The following is a 24,786-nucleotide window of genomic DNA, read 5'->3' as shown; positions in this document are numbered from 1 at the left end:
TATGAATTGCTTTTCATGAAAATAGTCTTAAATAATGTAGATTGAAGATCTACATCATATAAACAAGAAATAAGGTCGATATTCCCGGAAGGAGAGATGACATGAGTGCACGTGGGCGACTTATGGACTCTTGTCCATCTTATTAGAGGATGCAACCTGAAGAGATAGGATTGTACTTGAAATTGGGAACTCTTGGAAGGAAACTGTCAATAGAGGTAGTATTTTGCCAGGTATTGGGAATTGGTAAGTGAAAGCTCGCTTCAGGGGACATCCATGGGAAGTGATTAATCACAATTGATAAGTACGAGCGGAAAATCAAGTAGGAAATCGACGGAAGATACACGACGTGGAAATAACCGAAAATATTGATCAACTTTGATCTTATTATTTTGGACCAGGCTCAAGATGGACCAGCACTGGATTTTCCATCATTTGTTTGCAGTGTGTCTTTTGGGATCTCACTTGTCACTTGAAATTTGAAAGCGCAAGCAAGCAATAGCAGGTGCCTTATAATTGTAATGGCATTATAAACCAAAACATCCTACCAGAGCTTCATGACTCCATTATGGAAATGAATTCATTGGCATCATAACTCCACTTTTTTTGGAGTCTGCTGGAGTCTGGACTCTAGTTAGGCTACTGGCTCAAAAATTGCGTTTCCTTGAGAATAAACCCAGTTCGTTAATGAGCAGCAAAATATCGGCAATGGTCAATTTGGTTTGAAAGTCGGGCAATAGTAAACCCCGATCGTCAGAGTCGATAAGCCGACACACTAACCATTTACCAACTGCTTCTTTTTTCTTGCTGCATCGCATGCCTTATCAGAACTCGAATTTGATTCAAGCATTGCCTTCACCTCGATTCAACCTACATCAACATTCCCACACAACATCCGATCCAACTGTAGATTTAATATCATTGCTTATATAACCTCCTCCAACATCCGCTCTCAAATGAGGAATTATTCTCATTAATGAGCTATCAAACTGCAATTACCTCTCATTAAAAATGCTTTTGACATGAACATAAGCATTTCCTTTAATCCATGTGCTGATTTTCAAGCTTAAAGTATTCAACAACATTAAAATAAGCAGGTATGAATATGTACGGATAGAAGATAAAGGTGAACATGTCATTATCATAAAAGTGTCGCGAATGTTTAGTCAAAGGGCGTTATCACGTTACAGATATGATTATTAAAAAAATGAATCAACAAAATATTTTTGAGTACACGTTTATTTTTACTATGAATGACTTTAGGGTTATTGCCGTACAGGAGATGTTAAATTTAGAATTATTGACGAGCAGATATTTTTATTACGTTAACGTTATTGACGGGCTGAGCTTTTTGAACATAATTTTTTTTTTTATGATAACCGTCATCATTATGGTCGAGTACTGTCAAAAATTTTTTTGAAAGGTTTTGTTAAGCATGGATATTTACCCTTGTAATGGTTTCACCAAATATGCCTGAATAGCACAAATCTGGTAATTGATCAAGAATCTGGCCCATGCCGGCAAGACTCTGATTAGTTCAAATCAGTTCAAATCCTGCAACATGACAGAGTCACACTGACACAATGCCAGAGTCACACCGACCCCATGTCAGAGTCACACTGGCACAATGCCAGAGTCACGCCGACATCAAGCCAGAGTCACACTGACACAATGCCAGAGTCACGCAGACATCAAGTCAGAGTCACACCGACACAATGCCAGAGTCACACCGAGACCATGATAGAGTCTCACTGACACAATACCATGTCAGAGTCACACTGACACAATGCCATGCCAGTGTCACACCGCCACAATTCCAGAGTCATCCGACTTATTCTATTCGAGTAAATCTGTAGAGAAGCTGAAAAACATCAATTTTACCCAGAATGTCTGATAAAACTTTTCTAAGAATCAAACAACATCACAAAGTCATTTCATCCCATTTCATTATCTCGTGACGGGGACGAGCAACAAAAAAAAATATGTACGTAATACCCTTGAACGTTGGATAGCAAAAGTATATCATATGAATGTAATAACTTTGATGAAGGTCGTCGCTTGATTTTGATGACAATTTCCTTTCATTTAGTAAAAAGCTAAATTTGATGTGATCGAAGTTTGGGGTGGGGGGAGAAAATGTCGATATGCTTCGATCCGCATCAATGATGGCTGTGAGGATTTAATGAACCGTTTCACGTAATGGATATGGATTCAATTTTTGTTTCAACAATTTTTTAATGGATGTCATGTGGCTACAAATCAGACTTTTATTGACTATGATGTTTAAGGCTGATCTGATTGTCATTGTGGATCTGAAAAATTGCTGATTAATAGACATGAAAGTTTCTAATGATACACATCCGTAGGAAATATCAATTACGAGGAACTTTAGTGATTAGCACTTTCTTCTACATATTCACAATCGAAATTCATCAAAGTCAACTAATTGGGAAATAAAAAAGGCACTCAGCCACTCAAACAATCGAAGTTAATTCCAATTCAGGCCTTACATTATCATATCAACATTAATTTCCTGTAAATATTATGTCAATTGACACTTTTGCCGATTTTTTTTCTTATTTACCTACAAATTTCTTAGATAAAATGTGTTGGATGTTAGTTACGGTAAACTGACAGTCTTCATTTCCTTCATCATGCCTTACAATATGTCATTAATTAATTTTTTGTTCTTCTTTCTTTCTCTTTTACTTTCGCTTATTTCTGTCGGTCGTTTTATTTCATTCAACTCAATCCAGTTACGGTCATTGTCATGGTTAATTTTCATCAAGATTATTTTTGTCCATCCCGAGGAAATTATGAATTTTTGTTCTGCTTAAGTGTTGACTTGCTTGATGGACAGCGTTATTGTTGCTGACATAGTAGTGATAGTCACACAAATGAGCTTAAGCATGAATAAAGTCAATCCATTCGTATGAACAAGCTCAGTTTTGTGAGCTTACAAAAAGTTATGTCTAGGCTGAGAAACTGGGCAGGAATACCATCAACGATATACATATACTAGCCCTACATAGCCTACATAGCCCCTAGATAGCCTTTTGCTCTACGTCTATTATGACAACGGAAGGTTCCCGAACGACACAAATGAAGCAGTTTCTGTCACGGAGCTTTAAAAGTTTCGCTAAAGTTTGCCGTTTGTCGGCTATATGAATGCCGCCTCTGTATGACACAAAAGAGCTAGGGCGGAGCCTTAAAAGCATTGCGATGGTACTTTCTTTATAAGAGTCGGTCGGGAATCGGGGTCAACTCAAACACCTTACTTTGATGGAATTTCTTCAATTTTCTAGAACTTTTTGGGAAGTTCTTGAATTTTTTTCTCAAAAAACCCTAGCAAATTGAAGAAGTTATTGGACATTTGGTTAGAGATTGGATTGCGGGGGAGGAAGGTGTTTTTCCTTAAATAATCCCACCTGTCTGTCTGCCTATCTCAAGTTACTGCATCAACAGCATTTGGTTAGATTTCCTGAATTTCCCTGCTCCCCAATTCTAATCAATAACAAAACCTATTGAAATGCAAAATAATTCCCCACAATTTAAGCCATAAATCATCCAAAATCATTTCTCCAAACCACTCGGGTCAGATGCCTCTTTGTGTATATGTCCATACCGAGAACAAGAAGATTTTCTACCATTTTTATTTACCATCTTGAAATGAGGAAAGTTCCTTTTTCCTTCATTCAGTTCCAATTATCCCTTCTTTATCATTAAACAAGCATTTTGTGTATGTGTATGGTCATTGTATGGCATATTGTATTCAGCTGTGTGTATGTGTGTATTTGTGTTATTAAGAATAAGAATTTCTCTTTTAGATTGTCCATTTCACTAGCCTGTCACAGCAATAAAAGGCAAAAAGAGAGAGAAAAATAAGAAAGCAGCATTTTTCGTAGAAAATTTCATTATGGATGATGTGAATGACAGAAGAAGTTCCTTTTTTTCTGCTGATGTTGTGCTCAGTTTATCTATCTTTATCATTTAATGAATAGACTTTATTCTTCCATTTTTGCTATGTGATTTCATTTTTCCTTACGGGGGAAAAGATGCCAAACTAATAAAATTTATTATTATTTTTTTGTTCTATCTGTTCCTATTATTTCATTTTGAGTCTCGTTATCAACGTGGTTTTTGATGCTGAAATCTTGATTTAAGAATGAAAAATTCGAAAAGTTTCCCGATCGAGACATATTGAAATAGGGAATTGGGGATGCTGAAGTCTGATTCCGAAACTGGCCAAACGTCAAGTGTATACCTTCCTGTGTTATCCCCTTATACCGCTAAGTACAAACGCTGGCATACGAGCAATGTGCCAGGATAAGTAACTTAAAGGATAGTGTAAAATTCAATTCAAACCAAAGAGGAGCTGCCACTCTTCTGGCAGAGTTTGGATAGGCTTTTAATCTATCTTTTTATGCACTTGCTCCGTCACAGGCTCGATTGCCAGCAGTGCATTTAGTGTTAACAGAGAATACCACGAGAAGACATTCGATTTACATTTGGTCAGCTTCGGAATCAAACTGAGGCTTCTCCAATTCGCCTCGTCGTCATGATGGCAACATATCAATATGTGCCGATCGGGTTTAATTGTAATGACTAACTTTACTTTTTAATCAAATAAATTCTTTAAATTTGTAGCGAATTTTTATCAAATTTAAATAAATTTTCAACTTCTTATCAGAATCACCCCCAGATTTAATAATTTAATACTTTGAAACAGTGGTGGGCAACTTGTGTATCTTTGTCATTGCCATTACTATTGTCAAGCTCTAAATGTTGTTGAAAATCCCATGAACAACATGCCGTGTGCGTTTTCAATCAAACCTTACCACCAAGATGTTCCATAAAAAACATAAGATTGTCCACCACTGCCATAAAATAAATAAATAACAAAAAAGATAATAGAAAAATAATATTTAATAAAGTTTTAAATCCACTCCTTTTATTTAAATAAAAAGCTATTGTTCTTTTTGCCTGACATTAACATGAATACGTGTGTACACAATTGAAATTGAATTTTACATAAAACAAAGCATGAAAATTAATTAAATAATTTAAAACCATCTTAACATTGTGGCTTTCAAACCTATAAAATGATTTCTATACAAACATTTTTAATTAAAATTTTCTCAATTGATATACCTTAGTTCAGAATCAAATCTATTATATCAGCATCAGTTACCTATTCATGTAATTGAATTGCAAGCAAAGTCATGGTTCTGTTGATTTAAATATGGAATTTATTAAAGTTTTATTGAAAGAAGCTGTCGATAGAGATTGTATGACGCATGTAATCAAGAATTTGAAAGTGGTAGTCAGTGATAGAGCTTGCTTTAGGCGACATTTATGGGAAGTGATGGTTCACAATTGATCTGTATGGCCTAGGTCTGGATTAGATCGAATGATTGCGGTATACTGGTCGCCCTTTACTCTCCAAGATCATTCAAATAGCGTCTTACTTACTTCATGATGTATGGCCAGATCAAGAAGGTGCCAGAAGCTGAATATTGTCTCCATCAACAGCCTCCCTTTAAAACTTCTTTAGTCGAAATTTTAACCATTGATTTAAGGATTATATCAGAGTTGGAAGTCTATTTTTTCATACAAAATCCGAATTGACTTCTAGCTCTGGATTATATATTGAAGAACGTCTGGAGGTCTTCTGACAGCGTGTCCAAATGATGAAGAACTGACTGTAGAAACAAACCTAGCAAGATGCAAACTTTAAATTCAACAGACGAGCCTTGACAGCACTGTTATCTCGAGCTTACTTACTTACTTACTTACTCTCGAGCAGCACAAATAAAGAAGTCTCGGATACGAAGCTTCAAGAGCCTTTGGTAAAGCTCCTGTAATTACTCGAAATGGAAGCCGACTCAGTATGGCATCAATTTGGTCAAGTCTTTTAAAACTCTCAGGCCTAAATTTCATCATTTTTGCTGCTCAAGAATGATTGTTTTAAACAATTTCTAGAGCGAATCCTTTAAGTTCTGGCAAGACTCAAAGTCCACGTAATGTTATCAGGTTACCACAAAAGCATAATCGTTGTCTGTTGAGGAAGATGTGCCGATTAAATTTCCATCAAAACTACAAACAGATAGTCACCCTCCTTATACCACTGAAATAAATATCAACAATTGTGTTCCACAGCTACTCAATATTGATTTAATATATTCTACCAGGAAATGAATTTTTCAACAATTTAATTCCTTTTTCGTATTAAAAAGCTCTTTCAACAAAAATCCTTTTAATTTAAATTTTATTTAATTTACTTCCGACATTTTTCTTCCTATTTCCATTGAAATAAAACTTTTAATTTCCATTCAATCACTTACAGCATTCTTCATCTTTACTTCCTTCTTTTTTTTCAATTATTCAAAATCAACAATTACATTCAATTTACAACTTTCAATTCCATTATAATTACTTTTTTGTTATTTTCAATTCCATTTTGTTGTCTCTTAAGTAATTTTTTTCTTCATCTTTCACGAGAATTCATCATCATTGTCACCATCATCATCGTTCGCATGCATGTGCAAAAAAATAAGGATAAAAAAAAGTGAAAATAATCGTAAAAAAAGCACACAAAAGAATCCAATCACTGTGTACTTTTTGAAATTGCATGCGAGAATAAATGAAATGGGAGAAAATCGACACAAATCATTGCATTCGTGTTTTATTGCTGCTGCTTTTTTGCTTCTTCTTTTTTTGTGTTCATTTCATCGATTATGTTGCAAAAAGGCAACATTTATTGAATATTTTGTACATTATTTTGTGGTTAGAGCGCATTTTTTGGGGTTTGTTACTGAAACATCAAAGAATTAGTGACTATAAGGATGCAGGGATCAAACGGGTCATCAGCGGAAGGTTGAAACTAAAGGAAAGGTTTCCATTGGTGGTAATTTGATTGGAAAATGTTAAATCCAGGGTTTTTCCAACTCTGACTTAATCTTTTTAACTGCTAAATCCAGTCAAAGTCTTCCTGAACAACACAACTGAAATAAACTCCACCATGAAGCTTTTAAGAAGCAGTAAAAGCTCTTTTGGAAGCCATATGGTTACTTACTTACTTACTGGAACCATGCTCCGATGTGGAGCCTAGGTTTTTAAAAAAGAACTTCCATCTGACTCTGTTGCTGGCCTTATCACAAAGTTTGTACAAATTCTCCGTCTTTACATCTAACTGACATTCTTTTAAAACCGTCCTACGAAGCCATATGGATGCCACACCAGTAAATCGTTTGAGATGGGCTGGATATGGACTTAGACGCTCACAGGATGCCCCATATAAAGAACAACTCTATCAGACTTTGTAGATGGTAAGAGATCTTGAGGAGTATTTTCTTATCGGTCCTTATCCTTGCCGAAGTGGCAGAAGCTCTCAAATGATAAAGCCGGCTTTAGATGCTATCACCGCGCAGCAATGGACCCACGTGTGCTCCAGCCAAAGAAGTAACTAAGTAAGTATATATAAGCTTCCACACGGAATCAGTTTCCTTTTAATGCCAATGAAACTACTTTGTCTTCAAAAAAAGTCAGACACAGAGTTCGATCTCAACTTTTTCATACAAAAATCCAAGTCAATTACAAGCTCCACTTCCCACCCAATTCACTCAATACTTCCAATTACCAAACTAAAAAGAAATCACAAAAATAGAAAAAAACTTTTCCCATTGAAACTTTAACTCCCTAAAGTAAACATCACGATGTAACAGCAGTCGTATCATCATTGTTTGATAATATCATGCAATATCTGAATGAAGTGAAATCGCATTTGGGACATGTGAATGATATTCATCCCAATGAACAGTTGTAGCGAAAAATATGAAAAAAGGAAGAAATAAATCCTAACATCATGCAATCATCACACTTACTAATCCATTTTTATGGCAATTGAAGCTTTACTAATTGGTCGACACTATAAAAATAGATGAGATGAAGCATCACATTCGATAAATCTATTGCCTCACTTTTATCTTTTGTGTCTTTTTTAGTTTTAAATGTCAGGAAATAGGAGGGGATTTTGTATGGGGAATTGAGGAGGTTTTTGTGATATTTTGTTAAGAAATCTGCAAAATAATAAGTGTCTAATCAAGCAGGAGAGACAAGTCACTCAAATCTCCCCTGGCTACATGCCTGTCATGGCCAAAAAAGGCCGAATTTGCAGGTAAAACTTGAAAACTTATAGAAACTAATTTTACACGAATAATGGACACATTTTAATATTAATAATAAGTTTATTAATAGCTTTACGCCTCAAAAATATGAATATTTTAACATTTCATAAAAATATCTGCCAACATGGAGTCTACAAAATTAGATATTTATGGTAAGCATGTTGATCGATAAGATTCTTTTTAATAAATTTGAATATTCATTATTACGCAAAAATGTCCAAACTTTTGTGAGTTGTAATTTTTCATAAATAGATCTTACGTCTACAATTTTGAACGTAATGCTTTTAAGGAGAATCAAGTCTGCAGAGAATCAAATAAAGAGAAAACTAAACCCAGCAAAACATGTTCGCTAGGGCACTGCTACGTCGCCGTGTTAACAACAAGTTGTCCTGATGGCGTTTTGACGGCTGTATTTAACTCATTTTCCACGACGAAAACATACTGTTTGTCGTATTAATATTCAGCATCTACCTTAAGGTAGGGTTTCAAAAAATGAGAATTTTCCCGGGAATTCCCGTTGCCATTCCCGATTCCCGAAATTTCATGGAACGCGAAATCTGGAATCGCCCACCTCAAGGTGATATCTATGGGAGGTCATGAATTGCAATTGATCTGGACGATCAGCGAGTCCGAATAGAAATAACCGATAATCGATTATAAATTTAACCCTGACAGGTAAAGAGCATGCTTTCATAGTACTTTTGGACTCTTTGCTGTTAGGCATAACTCTGATTGAGCGCCAGATTCGGTTTAAATCCGGTATCATGCTATTTGGGGAAGGTCACAATTCACTTCTTTTCCACATCATATTAAAACTCGCCCTAAGATAATCGACCATAACCTTTCATTGATTTTCAAGATCAATCACCGAAATGTTATTAAAACAAAGCCGCGAGCAGACTAAAAATTAATTATAATATCATAATTGAATCCCAAAATATCCCTTCAAATCGATACAAGCCACATTTCCTTCTGTATATGTACCATCCTTCTGAAGAAATTATATGTTGAATTAAATAAATCTTTACATAAATCACTTATACGTGATATCTATAAATAGAGACAGTAAAAGAATGAGCAAATGAAGGTTTTGGGCAGAATAAAAATGGATACGCAGAAGTAAAAAGGGGGCAAGTTAGGTAATGTTAAGGATTGTTAAGTTCAAGACGCATTTGTTCATTAGGACAGCCAAAAATTCATATTTGAGAATCTAAGTTGAACAGTTTGGAGTAAAAATCGTGGCTTAAGACTTAAAATGCTTTAAATCAGTGGTGAGCAATTCATTTATCGCGCCACACCTTGGAGGTAAGTCTTGACCAAAACAACACATGGCATACGTTTAATGGCATTTCCATACACTAGTGTGTATGAGCTACATACCGAATGCGGTTTCGGACATGACTTTCTAATTGCTTACTATAAAGGTGTATCGTGTCACCTTGTTGTGGTCACTATTGTATAACAAGATATTACAAATTATTTCCAAAACTGCTGAAAAGTCCGGTAACTCCTGCATCAAATAATCATCAAAATTCTGCCATACCAAGCAATATGTCCAATATTATTCTTGCTTAAAATCTCAGATACATATTAATACAATCTAATTCTCATCTGATTTTCATTCCTCATGAGTCCATCTTTAATCCTTTTTATACACGAATGTGGTCACATAAACATCCACATAAAAATTTATTCCTCCAAGTATTCAACTTGAAAAATATTTCTCGTCTGCAACATCATGTATGTCCATATACAATAGATTTGAAAAGGAGGGGATGAATCACGTCACAAAGATAATAATTGAACGATAAGAGTGAAAAGGAAGAGAAAGTCACAGCTATACTAAACATTATTAAAAAACAATTTTCTTGTTCCTTCCTTTACTCATTCAAATGGAAAAATGCGGTCAATATTGAGTGAGATTAGTGAAAAGAGGGGAAGCAATAGCCCGAAATGTATGTGGCCTAAAACTTAAATGGCTTATGTAACACATAAATATACACTTCCATTCTTTTCGTCCCCAAAATTATATCAAATAAAATAATAAGTAATGGGGACCGATGTGACACAGATTTCAAGCTCCTACATATACATTAGTACCATTGCATCAATAACCACTAGAGCATTATATTAAGGCTGATGAAAGGAAGCTTCCTTGAAATGTTGGCAAACAAGCAATTGAGCATAAATGAATTATTACGTATAATAAAAGATTGAAGGATGTGAAAAAAAATCCTCGTTGATATTAAAGTTAAACGAAAAGTGTATAGCAGCCTTGCATCATAGACGATTTTAATTAAAAAACCGTAGTTTATGTGCTTTTGAATTCTGCATTCGGTTTTTATACAAAGTCTTCTTTTGCGGATCGACATAGTTTTTTTTATTGGATGCTGTCAAGTTTAATTCATGGAGGAGCTTTTGTTGCATGATTAGGTTTCAATGCTAATGCACAATCTTATATGTACATGTGAAAATTCCAATGAAAAGACGGAAATCAACACTTATGAAAAAAGTTTAAAATTTTCAATGCAAGTTTGAAATTTGTCTCATGTCACAGGTTTATATGACACATGTCACATGATTACATGGTTCATGGTTACACATCACACGGTTGAATGTCACATTGTCACATGAGTTCAAATTTCAATCGATTAGACTAGAACCGCGTGACTATGCCGTGGTAAAACATGGTTACATGGGTTTTGTCACATGGAAACACGTCACAGGGTTACGTGTCACATTGTCACATGGATTAGATTATGATTTGATAATATCAGGACGGCTTGACTCTGCCATGGCGCTACATTGTTGGTTACATGCCACAAAAAACATAGTTACATGACACAAGCTTACCTAATTTTTCATTTAAGCCGATTTGTGCTATATGTATAAAAACCAAAAACAATTTAAATTTTGCAAGTACTAATTTATTGCCTTAATTTTTTCATACATTTTAGCATTTAGATTATCAAAGACTTCTAATATGCTAATCACATTTCATTGCTGCTCGTGTGGCTCATAATGATAACAAACTCACGTTTAACATTTTCGCCAGTTCCTTCATTTAATTTTTAAGCTTTCCAGTAAGACAAATCCACAGTTGGAATACTGGAACATCCAACATATGCATTATCTCCGCTGTTTGCAATAACAAATGAGTCAGGTTGCATCAACTCAACACCATTTGAATTATCGCAAATAATTCTCGATAAGCTTGACTTTCTCAGCTCAATAAGTTGCTGGCCAGTAAATGGATAAGGACTGCTGGAACTTTCAAACCAAAATCGGTCACCAGTACGAGTATTCTTGAATTGGTTCATGAATATGTAATGGTAAGTAGTTCCGTGACCAACAGTGCTGTCCCTTGGATATTCTAAATCACCGCCAACGCTAAGATCCTGCATATTTTAACATTAACAATAAATTTGGGATTTTTAAATATATTTTTAAGGAACTTACAATATCATTCACATTTGAGTAGACCTTCTTCAAGTTATTGACATGCTATGGATATACAAAATAAAATAAATATCATTATTCCACATAAATCACCAAAAAAACCTTACAGTAGAACTGATAACATCCAATAAATCATCAAAACTAGTCGCACGACTCAATCCAGCAGCTACTCTCATGTCATTATAAGAACCGATACCATGATCGCGGTCTCTTTGAATATCAAGAGCCTTAAGATCATCTCCATATTGTCGTTCACTTCTACGGAACAGATATGATTGAATTTCTGGGTCTAAATTTGCATCTCTTGCCTCACTGGCTTGTGTGGCCATACCACGAGTAAAGGACTGAAAATTGTCATCTTTCTCTACGTATACAGGACGGTCTATTACATCTGATAGTCTTGCGGTGTCTTTTATTGCTCGTTGTTCATTGAGAAGACTGGATAGGAAGGAAGAAGGTTAGGATTTGGATTGAAATTGAATCCGGCACCAAGTCGATATGACTCTGAAGGAAACAAGCCAGCGTGACTCTGACTTGTTGCCGTCAGAGTCTGTCAAAGCCGTCAAAAAGACAGCATGTCACAGTCACGCGTACCTGGTGCCGGAATTTGGATCTTTTGACCGAATTGTGCTTTTTAGGTCAGGATTAACACTTACTTCAAAGTTCCCTTAATCATCGTATGAAAATAACGAAAAGCAGCACCAGTAAATTCATTAATAACACTTGGATCAGCATTTGAGTCATAGTCATTGACATATGCACTTCCTTGATCATAAACATAAAGTCCAGCATTTTTCATATTATCCAATCCAAGAATTTGAGGAAGGAACTCATAATAAGCAATGTATTGATACTGTGCAATGTTTATACGACGAGCTTCCTCAAAAAGCTTATCATCATCCCATGTTGGATTCATAGCTTTAAGTGAATCAGCAATACGATTGTGTTCACGTAAGAATAAAATGTGCATGATTGTCAAATGTGGTGTAAAGTTCATCCGTTTATCTCCACCAATATAGCATGTCTCAGTTGGACTTTCGACATTGCAATCACTTTTATCGGAATTTTCCGGTGGCCAGGTTGCACCATTTCTCGTTTCGACAATCATTTTGCCATCTATATAGGAACGAATTTTTGCAAGATCACCATTATTGTTGCTATAAACAACAGACAAGTCCAAAAATGCAGTGACTCGATTAAGTTGTTGTGCAAATCCATCTCCTTGATAATCTGTGCAGCCAGCACTGGTATCAAAGAAATTACGAGCAAAACTAAAGCATTCCTCACGTGGATGGATTGGATCTCCAGATGGAATTGGAATCGGAAAGCAACTTGGATCAGGATTTGACACAAGTGTACGATTTGTACAGCATCCATTGACATTGATATTTCCAATTCCAAATGACATATCGTGTGTCAAAAAGTGAGCAAAATTCATTGCAGTAAGAGTTAGCTTCGTGTCAGCAACGCTATTGTCAGTAAAGCATGTCGTAGATACCAATCTAGCACTTGGCAAGTCACTTCCAGTAACGGATACTGGTGGTTCCGAAACTCCATCGGAATATCGTGGTGAAATTAATCTTGCTAATTTTGTAGCAGCTGCACCAGCAAAAGGACGGTTGAGATTGTTGCACCGTCCATTGATCCTTCGGTATTGATCTGCTGGATTGCATCTTATTGTGGATGTCACAGACTGGCAAAATTCTAGTGATGGGAAAATATTGAGTTAAGGCATAATTTTGATTTTAAGTCGAGTAGACAAAAGAACGTTAGAACTTATTGAAGCATTGGTGAGCAACATGCGTGTCGTGACATAATAATGTCACACTAGTGTGCCGTCACATCGAAGCGTGCATCGAAATATGAAAAGTGGCCTACCATTGAATTAAAGTAAGGTTAATGCCCAGTTCTAACGCATTTTCTTCCACTCAGCCCAATTATATGTCTCACCCTCGCCCTGCATAAAGCAATAGTCAACACATGTGACTATTATAATTGTTAGAATTAATGATTGATTCATTGTAGTGTTGTATTAAGACTGACTTTAATAAGCCATTATTTTCAACTTAAATACCTTTTTTAAAATCTCTTATCATTTCTAAGAATGTAATAAAAATTAAGTGGTCATGCGATAATTGATATAATCCGGATATGCGAACACACGAATTTCTTATTTTGAAGATACAAGATAGCAAATGTGATTAGTTTATTATTGTTGTGTCATATTTTCTCACGTAATTCATTTCGTTATGTAACCAGGTGGAAAGTGACTTCCAATGTCACACTTTCTCAAAGTTTGTTTTTGGACAATGTTGTTCGCCGACGGCAATCGGCGAAAGCTCGTTAAATATTTATCAAGTACAGCAGCGTCCAGGCAAAAAGGCAGCAGATGGAGGCCCTACTCTAGAATGAATGTGACTTAATCGCGTAACTCTGACTTAATGCTGGATTCGATTTTGCTAGGTAGGTACCATCGGCAGTCATCGGCAACCGTTGATCCTTCCCATCGGGTGCGCCGCTGACTGCCGATTTTAGCGATTTTAGAATGGTCGAAGTCAGCCGATTGTAGCCGACAATCCTTATCCTTTGACTCTACTCCTGATTCCCACACACCGTTTATCAATTTTGCGTAACTTTATAACTGCGACATAATATGAAAATCATGAGGTATTACATGATAAGATGTGAACTTTACTATTCATTTTAAATCTCAATTAGCGTAAATTCCATACTTAATGAAACGGAAGAAAATTTTGTTTTTTGATAATTTTATTGTGCTTATCAAGGAGATTATTGTTTTTTAAATTAGTTTCCGTTTTTCATAATCAAATCTTTATTTGACCAAAAATATGTATGATGACATTTTAAAGTGACTGCTGGGAATTACAATAGGTAATTATCCGTAATTATTTGAGACACATAAGGAAATGTCAGGAAAATTGTAAAAAAGTTAGATTTTTAATGAATTTTACGATACTTCCTGGTCTTTAGCATTAGGTAATATATGAACTGTCTAAAAAGACTTGACCAGAATTCCAAGAGGCGGCAAATTTCATTTTAGCCATAAAAATTGGTCGAAATCTGTCATTCAACTCAAAAACATTTCCGTCATGGCAATTTCTCATCTTATCATCAAGTCAGCAACGGAGAGATGCTCTAGCCTCAACAATGTGCATCTGGGGTGAGTTTATTGACTATATTTATAATTCTGGACAGTACACTCTTAGAAATAATTCTAAAATTTTAGTTTTAGAATAAATTTTTTTTTACTTTAAAAATTTAATTTTTAATTTTAATACTTAATTTTAAAATATTAAAACTTAATTTTAGATTCTAAAATTTTAATTTTCAAAATCTAAAACCCGAATTTTAAAATTCTAAAACTATTTTTTTAGAAAAAATTTTCTCATAAAACTTCACAAGAGCATGCAGAAATCACTCGATGAAGTATGTGCCAACTTTGTATGAAAAATTTGAAAAAGTTGATATAAAATTTTCAACTACCAATGCATGCTTTCTCTCTCTTACTCACACATGTGTGTTTTTAGTCATAATTAATGGCTACTTTGAAATTTTTCAGCTCCTTATTCCAGGAAATAAAAACCAAAAATCTAAAATTTGATTTTTAATTCTAAAATTTAATTTTCAACATAGCACCTAAAACTTTATTTTAGATTTTAATACTAAAATTTTAGAATTTTAAATTTTAATTTTTAATTTTAAAACTTTAATTTTAGTTTTTGTAAGGAAAATTTTTAAAACTAAAATTTTAAAATTAAAAATTTAAGTTTTTAAATTTTAAAATTTTAGTTTTAAAATCTAAAATTTAGTTTTAGGTGCTATGTTAAAAACTAAATTTTAGATTTTTTCATACAAATCTAAAATTAAATTTTAGAATTTTTTTAAGAGTGTATTAGTCGGTTAAACGATCGAAAATACTGCCTATGTCGACGCCACTTTGACTTGCTGTCGAATTCGGCTTCGCTAGGCCGGCGTGAATCTGTAATGATGTCGCATTTAAGGCAAATATAAACCAAATATGTATCAAGCCAACTTGATGTCGGATTTTGAATGTTTTAACCGACTTGGCTATTCGGAAAATTTTCACTTGTTTTCACTGCCCTTTATGGATACTTACTTTCTTCGCATTTCGCTACTTTCAGATAAAATGTGTCTTTATGAATTAATTTTCACAATTTTCCTCAAGCACATTAGCAATTTTATCTCAAAATGTTAATTGAATCTATAGCTCTAACTTGTTGTGCTATAATTAATACCAGAATATAATAATCAGTGAAAATCTAGGTCAAATATTGATACATTTATATAAGTAAATGAATGAGTTGCTCCAAATTTCCAAAATAAATTATTGATTTTATGTCTATTTCCATGACCTAATGACCATCCCTTGGGTCACATTAAATTTACTTTTATTGACATTTTTGTGATCTTGATGAAGAAGATTATAATCCATTTATTTACCTTAAAATAAGATTTTTTAATCTACCGGGAACTGACATCAATTACTTACTTCCGGATACATGTATGTCAATATTTGACCGTATCACATTCAATATAATCCAGTCCGTATAATTTTTTTTGTGCCTTTTTTCGACGATATCAAAATTATTTTTTTCTTCTGTTGTCTAATTCCTTCCTTCCTTTATACCGTAAATTTATTTTTGATTGCTTGAACAGAAAATTTAGGAAGAAATAGGAAAGGATAGATAAGATGTGGAGAAGAAAAGGGATTCAAACAGGCCAAATCAAGAGTCAAGGATGAATGAAATTTTTTCCCAAAAAAAGAATCTTTTTTTATCCTTCACATGTAGAAAGTTTCTCATCCTTTTCTTTGACTTGATGTCAGCATGCCAAAAAATTTCTTATTATTTTATCACGTTTTTGTGTAAAGTTTGCTGAATCAACTTCGGGTATTAAAAAATTATCCAGTAGAATGGGATAATAATTTGGGTATGGAAAATTTGTACTAAAAAATTATCCCGAAGCATCTTCTATTATTTTTGGAATTTAACAACAAAACCAAAAAAATCCAATTCGAATTTAATTAATCATGTTGTAGATTAAAACAGAAGAAGAAGAATGACAGTGCAAATAATTACAATCGTTGTTGTTGTTTATTCCATGATTATAAACATATTTGGAGACAAAAGATTTTATTTTGGTTTTTTTGTGAGATCTTCTAAAGATTTTTGGGAAATCCATTATTTCTATTTTCTAAAAATCCACTCAAAAATCCCCAAAAAAAATGTTAATTCCACATGCGTATCAGCAATTTTGAGGTGCTTAATAGCATAAAAGTTCGATAATTCCATTTTAATCCACATTAAAACCTCAAAAGAAATTTTCTATGCTTTTTACATCATTTACATGTGCTTGTCTTAATTCCTAACACATAATGTACTTTAGTGAATTATGTTTGTGTTCATCACAACAGAAATAGCAGCTTTCAATGTGGTTAGATAGGATTTGTGAGGATTCAAATTTGGGCGTTTTTTGGGAAATAATTTGTGGATGTTTGGAAGTTACGTAAGGTTGAGATTAGCGTTTTTTGCCCTTCTCTCTCCATTGAAGCGTTTTGTGACAAAATCGTGAACAAAAACTTGCAATCCATTCCAAAATTGACCCTAATCCTAGACGTGACGTAATTTCCGAACATCCCATATTTACATTTGTGTACTATTTTTAGACAAATATCCAAGAAAAGGATTCAGACATACTCAAAACTAATTTTCAATTAATTATTTCAATCTTCATAAAATGCCAATCACGTTTTAAAAATAATTTTAATGATTAAGGAAATAGACAAGAAATAGACATTTTCATATGCTTATTAATAAATCGGAATTTATAATTGGTTCATTCAAAATTCTACAATTCTACATACGTGACTAGTTTACTCAACACATTCAGTTTTCATTCATAAATATAAAAGCATTTCCGTATGAAAATTCATTTAGTAGTCCAAATTCGTTCATGGAACCGAGCGACACAAATGAAGAAGGGTTGGTCTAGTAGCTTTTAGGCAGAGCAAGTGGACTTGACCCAACTTTTCCATACAAAATCGGAGTTGGCTTCGAATTCTGCTTTTAATGATCCGCCAAAGTTCTTTTATTATAATTTATTTCGGAATCCACAAGGAAAAAGTCGTTTTTGTTCTCCAGAAGCAACATGGCGTAGAGTAAGAATACGGAAATGTCAGTTTGATATACAAAATAGAGAATCATTACAAGCATTGTAATGTGGGATTTAAGATTACTGTGAGAGCAACTATACAAAAGTGATATATAACAGCAACTATACAGAAGTTACCTTAAGCCAGATCCAGGTTCCAACGAACACTAAATGCGGCAATGAACTCTCATGCGATTTCGTCAAGGAAGTATGTAAGTTTGTGATGTGACCAGCAAAAGAGTCAGAAACTTTTTGTAATGGCCTAGGCTTCAAGTAGGAGCAAGTTCCATTCCAATAAGTAAGTGAGTAAGTAAATAAATGGATGCCGCTTCTATTTGGCAGCTACATGAAGACCCTCTATAGCTCCTTCACATAGCCCTTCTCCATTTTGTACAGCTCGGCATATCATTGTTGAAATACACCAAATTAGCAGTTTCAGCATCTATAATGATCCATCCTTTTCGTGCTTTAATATTAATTTAAATTTCAAACATAAACGTAAATTCCACAGAAGTTATTGTAATTTAATGAACATAACTTTGATGTTCAGCAATGTAATTTAAATTTCTCCTTCCAGCTATTGTATTTTAGACAGAATTGACTGCTTTAATCAACTGTATTGATTAAAGTGAGCTGTGGAAGTCGAATATGAGAATGAGAGTTAAACAAAATAGGATAAAGTAAATTAGGTATAATAATTTTTATTGAAGCTTAAAGCATTTAAAATTATTTCTTATCACAAGAGTCAATTAAGCATGAAGGTTAAGTTTTTATTATAAATACAAAATACACTGATTACAACTTTTTCATAGTTTCATGCACAACTAGTGTTATTTTTATCAAATCCAGCAATTCTAACCATTGGTGGTGTTGATCTGGCACTTTCATACTCGTCACCAAGCAGTTCACTAATAGTTGGAACTCTCCATGTAGACGGAAGAGTCACAGGTGCTTCAATTTCCACAATTGCTTGATAAACTCTGACAATTTTGACAAGAAATCCAATTTCGATTGCAAAAAGTGTCATCAAGGTCACAAAAGTGATTACATTTACTACCCAAAATGTGATTGAATAGTTAAGCAGCGCAAATATTTCAATTGAGAAGAACAATTGATGGAAAATTGCAATTCCTTGTAAGCATACCCATGCAATTATGCGGCTGTAATACTTGTGGTTTGTAAGTCCATGGTAGAGAAGCACCGAGCAGATAATTCCAATAAAACCAATTGCAACGAAGAGTACGGAGTGGACGTAAGCTGCAAAATAAAGACGCAATTATCATGGAGATTGTAAAGTAAGTGATATGACAAATTTCTTGGAATTCCTCAAAATAAATTGAATATTTTTAGACACAGCACAAACTAGACACAAATAGAGCAATACACACCTCTTTCCTCATTAGGACTTGCACCTCTAAAATGTCCAAAAAGTAGCTCAACAATAGCCAATGAAAATTTTATTAAATTTTGAAAAAACGATACAACTGCAATAATCTTTCCATTATCCCAATTCCTTTGAACACCTTTCGTGCACATTTGAACTTTTTCACTTCCTCTTATGTCGTTAATTACTAGATTCTATTTTTTTAAGTCCAAAAATCAACAAATCCGCTTTCTGTTTTGGCTTCGTTTTGATTATCGCAAAAATTAAAAGAAAATTTACTTGTGTTTTTATCATTTGATAAGCAATTGACGATAATTTATAATGAATTCTACACATAACGCTCAAATTGTTGGAATATTGTCGGACACGTTTATGCATCGATACAGAAAAATTGAATGAAAATATTGTAAAATGAGTATTTTGTTCGATCGCTTATCGACTTAAAATAGTGATTTAAGACGGTTGTCAGAATAAACAGTGTGATTGGGGTTCGTTCGGATAGTACGTAACGTTCTTTGGAGGATGTCGAGGGTAGAGGTTGAGATCTTGTTACCCAAACAATGAAAAAATATGCTGATTTTGTTAGGGAGGTAGGGGGAGGGGATGTATATATTGTCGATGATTCGGGCTACTTGATAGGTAAACTATTGACTCTTTTCAGATTGCAACTCATACCGAGTGACACAAATGAAAGAGGCTTCCTTCAAGACTACTTTGTAGTTGAATAAAATTTTATTAGGTGGATTATCGTTCCAAAAAGGCATATAAACAGCCTTCCGAGTTTATAGAGTTGCCTTTACTAACTATGTGTCGCTCGGATAACCCACCGTCGCTTCAGTAATCAAAAATGCGTTTTATGTCAATACAAATGATGATTGCAATTCCCCATACTGTCAATTTATAACAAAATAAAATAAAATGATTTGATTGTCTTTGTAAATCCAAGCTTATCAGCATGATACTTATATTTTCGGAACAATTATCAACGATATTAATTCGTAGCGGTGATAAATGTAAACAAAATGATAATCATTGCAAAAAAATAATTAATCAGATATTAAATCGCAACTTTTATTATAGTGACCGACAGGGGCGTATCTAGATTTGTCTTAAGGAAATGGGGGGTGGGGGGATTTAAATCTTTTTGTACGGACTTTGGATGTTTTTATGAAAAACCAGATTTGTCCCCCAAAAGTACCAACCTATCCACTCCCTGAGTATGACTTCGTCATGATGTATCGTTAGGGCCATCTGTAGTGAAGCTTAATATACTTTTACATGAAGGCTCCCGAATGGTCATAAATACGTCAAAACTAGTTGTCGGGACTGCTGATTGATGTAAAAGAATATTATACTGAATAGAATTCAGGTATTCATCTTGATTCTTACACACATATGGCCGAGAAGAGTAACTGACTTCAATTTTACTGGATCCTGTTTTGTGAGCGTAAAAGTGACTTCCATTCGATTTAAATCGCGAGTAGCTAGTTCAAGCCGAGCAGCTAGCTCCAATTGAGTTGCAACATCAAAATGCGAGTAACGCACGAGACACCAGTTCAACAATAGTTTGGATCCAACAATAACTTATATTATGAATTCAAGAGCTAGTTGACAAATATAAACCAGCACCAAACGAGTTCAAACTCAAGAAAATTGCATAAAAGTTTGAAAGTCAAAGAGAATGTCTTGCGGTTATTTCTTAATTAGTTCCAAAATCCCCTTTCTCATGACATTTATCTCAATAAAAGCCGATTAGTATGGACAGGTAATTTGCAATGTTGGAAGAAGCAAATTAATGGAAAAGAAAAAAGCTTGAAGCGAGAAATGAAAGTTTTTTCTTTTTTTATGCTACTAATTCCCGTCTAATTTCGTAAGAGCTATCTAAATTAAGCATTATAATGCTGTGATTTTTCGATATTGGATACATGTGGGTAGTGACTGGCTGTTTTTTTCTAACTGTAATTATAGAGTTCTCGGAAAATTCGAGATTTGGTATTTAGTCTGACACCTTTAAGAATAATAAGAACATTGTATTAGACTACTTAACTGCTTGGACGACTAATTCAACAATTTAACATCACTAAAGACATGATAAAATGTTATAAGATAAGGAATAATGTTAATGAAAAAAGGATTTATGTTAAGGATTTATAATAGATCCTCTCTGTTGTATTTTACATCCTAGGCAACAAGATGTTGAATATTTCTCCTTAATTTACATGGCATCTCTTGTAAAAAAAGTTGTTCCTTCCCATCTTCCATCATTATCGTTATTAGTGAAAAGCTTAACAACTGAATGAACGTATTTATAGTAACTATGCTAGATAAAATTAACAAGAAGACTTTTCTATCATTTGCTTCCTTTAATCTTCTTAATGTCGCTTCAAATATCTTATTTCTCATTCATTCATTTAATTGGATCACTTTTTTTGGTCTATTTTTGTTAAATTTTGTTGCTGGTTTATCCTAAAAAAGTTATTTCTATAATTGGAGCAATTACTAGTCATATGAGCCTATGACAAATTTAGAGGTGTACTCAATGCAATGGACCTTTACTATAATTTGTTGGTCGTGAATCACATGATTCGAATTTGAATGGCTAGAATTGCGAAAAACAAATCGAATCCAGAGCTCGAGGTCTAGACGACTTTTGCACACAAAATCCGAGTCGACTTTGTTCTTTGTACCAGACTAGCGCCATTAATTTTTTAAAAACATAATTTTTATCCCCGTTTTTTCATTCAAATAATAACGGTCAATATTTGAAATGGCGATAGTCTGCTTTGTACAGACTTTTGACTCGAATTTTACATGTAAAAGTTGATTTTTGACTCGGATTTGGTATATAAAATTTGACTCGGATCAACTAAACTCCATACAAAATTAGAGTCGACTCTGAGCTCTGTTCGAATCAGAATTGACTATTTCAGGAATCGAATCCTATTCGTTTTGATCAGTTGACTAGAACTCACGACGATCAATTTATATGTCGTCGGTAAAACTAGTCATAAATTTAGTCAGGGTTGCAATTTGGAGGTTTAGGGTGATTGGTAGAGGACGGCATATCGAATAGATCATCATGACTCGATTCACGACGAAATTAGTCATCTAAGGCACTTCGTCGTCCTTAAAACTAGACATTCAACTGGTCAAATAACCATCCATTTACCCGATATATTGTACATCACTCAGAGCCTACAGCTTAATATGGGATCCGAATTATTGCATTGATGAAATTTTAACATGCATGTATCAGTATATATGTAGCTTATAAAATGAGGCTGTAAGCTACATTATCAATGTACATGATTTGAATAAGCTACAAGTTTCTGTCTGACAACTTAATTCAACTTACTTCACAGACATGTTTAGAATCCAAAATCACTGTTGGTATCTAAAGTAGTTAATGCTCACACTTTGAGTTGACAGGGATCGATTTTGGAATCAGAATTCTGGTGGAGTTGGTCTCAAAAAAGATCAAACTCCATTGGAGTCGGACTTGATTGGAGTCTGACTTGATTGGAGCTTGACTTGATTGGAGTCGGACTTGATTGGAGTCGGAAATGATTAGAATCGGACATCATTAGAGTCCATTTGGAGTTCATCTAAAGTCCAACTTTCGTATTCCTGCCAACTCTGCTTCAAATGTTCAGGAATCATTTCCATAAATTCTCAAAAATATTCTTTGAATTTTCCATTAAATTTTTAAAGTTTTAATCGTCCACAATTATAATAATCTTTCCATAGCACAAAGCCTCACATCAATAACTAAACTTGTAAGTTTTGATTACTTTTTCATCTCATAATTCTGAGGATTTTCGAAACATCAAACAACTGATGATGTTTTTACGCTTGAAAATATCAAGTTACGAGAAACAATTTTTGTTCTTTTTTTATGCCCGTACCCATCACCCTAGAAGAAAAAAAGTAAATGTATAGTCATTTATAAGGAAAATGATCCACAAAATTGCCTCCTTTACTATCAACGCAACACGTGTAAACATTTCAAAATTTTCTTTTTCCCATTTTCAAATCTCATAATATTTTTATAGCACTAGAGAGTGTGGGCATAAGAATCTAGAAATGTGAATGAACGAAATCAATTTTGAGTAAATTTAACGGAAAAGAAATTTTTTTTTGCTTCTCTTCTGCATGAATAAAATAAGAGAAAGAAAAAAAATATAAACATTCCCTAAAGTGTGTCGTTTGTTTTTTGTCGATGGAATGAGGCACGAAACAAAAAAAAATTCTTTGTTTTTTCGTCCTTCAAAGTACTTTTATCGGCTATCATGTTCTATTTATCATATGCGTACCCTCAGTGAGTGTCGTAAGTGCTTTTTGCTAGTGTGAGCAGGGGTGTAGCTAAGAGGTGGGGAGGAAGCTAGGTATTGGAATTGAATCAAGCCTCACCTTTTAGGACAAAATTCTTCAATTTGTTATTGTTTTCGAGACAAAAAGCACAAATTTTGGCATTTTTCCCAAAAAGAAAGATGATGAAAATCTAGACACCATAGCACTTGAAACCGGAAATTTCATGCAGTACCTAGCGATAGAACTTGCTTTAGTCGGCATTTATGGGAAGCCATGGATCACAATTGACCTTTAGTCGATTCTAGATAAATTACCTAGATCTAGAACACCAGTTAAGAATGTTGTGAACCTTCGACATTCAAACATTTGCTTGATAGCCCATTTTACCTCCTGAATTGTCATGTTATTGGACTTGTAGTATCGAAGCTCAAGCAACAATGCTGATGACTCTTCTAGTCCTAAAAGCTTCCGCACATTCTAACTGTTGAGCTTCAAATCATTTGTCCTTTTCCGTTTAGCATTAATTTGCCGTTGCAAGCTCCAAACCGACTCTCTCGTTGGGTCTCTTAACTAGAACATATGGATGACAGCTTGCTAGACCAACGCACCCTGTATTAACCAGAACCTCAATTGATTCTAACTTTGTGATCTGTATTGACGATCTTCATCGCAAGAAGGTGAAGTATCAACTGGATGTGGTTAGACTAAGTAAAAGAAGTGACCCGCACTCATACACTTTATGGAAATTGAGGTCATTGGACACAATATATTAATTTTCAAGCGTTTTGAGGACAAAAATTCGAAATTTTAGCATTTCTTACAACCTCTCTTTCTAGCTACATCCCTGAGCATCAAAATATCCTTAAAAATTCTTTAAAGTGAACTAATAGCTTCACATAACTCATAAATGTAATTCCCAATCTAAGTCTATTTTTAGCACTCAATGGATATAGCCAATATGCCTTAAAATTTTCTAAAAATTCCAAAAAATAATGCTTTCGAATTGTCGTTATTCACAATCACTGTTCATCATACAATTTTCAACAATTTTTTCCATAATGTTGTAAAGATGGAGCGAAAGCTTATTATTAGCTTTATGATATTTACTCATGAAATCATGACGACATTATAATGGTGAGATTAAACTTTTTTTTTTTGGTTCCGAATGAATTATTAAATTGCTGCTATATTGAAGTTTTTGGGGTGGTGTTAAATTGCTTCACAAAGTAGAGTTCTTTTTTTCACCGTCTTTTGTCC

At 34.1% G+C, this 24,786-nt stretch overlaps 1 protein-coding gene and 1 long non-coding RNA gene across 2 annotated transcripts; both read right to left on the bottom strand.

Moving 5' to 3' along the window:
• Window positions 1-11,254: 11,254 nt before the first annotated feature.
• On the bottom strand, window positions 11,255-13,662 carry LOC139094220 (peroxidase-like). The gene is made up of 5 exons (XM_070645195.1): window positions 13,593-13,662; window positions 12,299-13,346; window positions 11,750-12,080; window positions 11,643-11,687; window positions 11,255-11,581 (listed from the first exon to the last, which is right to left on the bottom strand). Exons 1-5 carry the CDS (start codon window positions 13,660-13,662, stop codon window positions 11,255-11,257), a joined length of 1,821 nt encoding a protein of 606 aa, XP_070501296.1.
• Window positions 13,663-18,510: 4,848 nt separating this feature from the next.
• LOC139094177 (uncharacterized) lies at window positions 18,511-19,509 on the bottom strand. Its single transcript, XR_011544755.1, has 2 exons — window positions 19,223-19,509; window positions 18,511-19,091 (listed from the first exon to the last, which is right to left on the bottom strand). It is a non-coding gene; the product is annotated as an uncharacterized lncRNA (long non-coding RNA).
• Between the last annotated feature and the right edge of the window lie 5,277 nt (window positions 19,510-24,786).

This window comes from Chironomus tepperi, unplaced genomic scaffold (assembly GCF_022539635.2).
Source record: "Chironomus tepperi strain 1889 unplaced genomic scaffold, CSIRO-AGI_Ctep_v1 contig_351, whole genome shotgun sequence".
Lineage (NCBI taxonomy): Eukaryota > Metazoa > Arthropoda > Insecta > Diptera > Chironomidae > Chironomus > Chironomus tepperi.
This window is presented reverse-complemented; position numbering and strand designations above follow the sequence as displayed.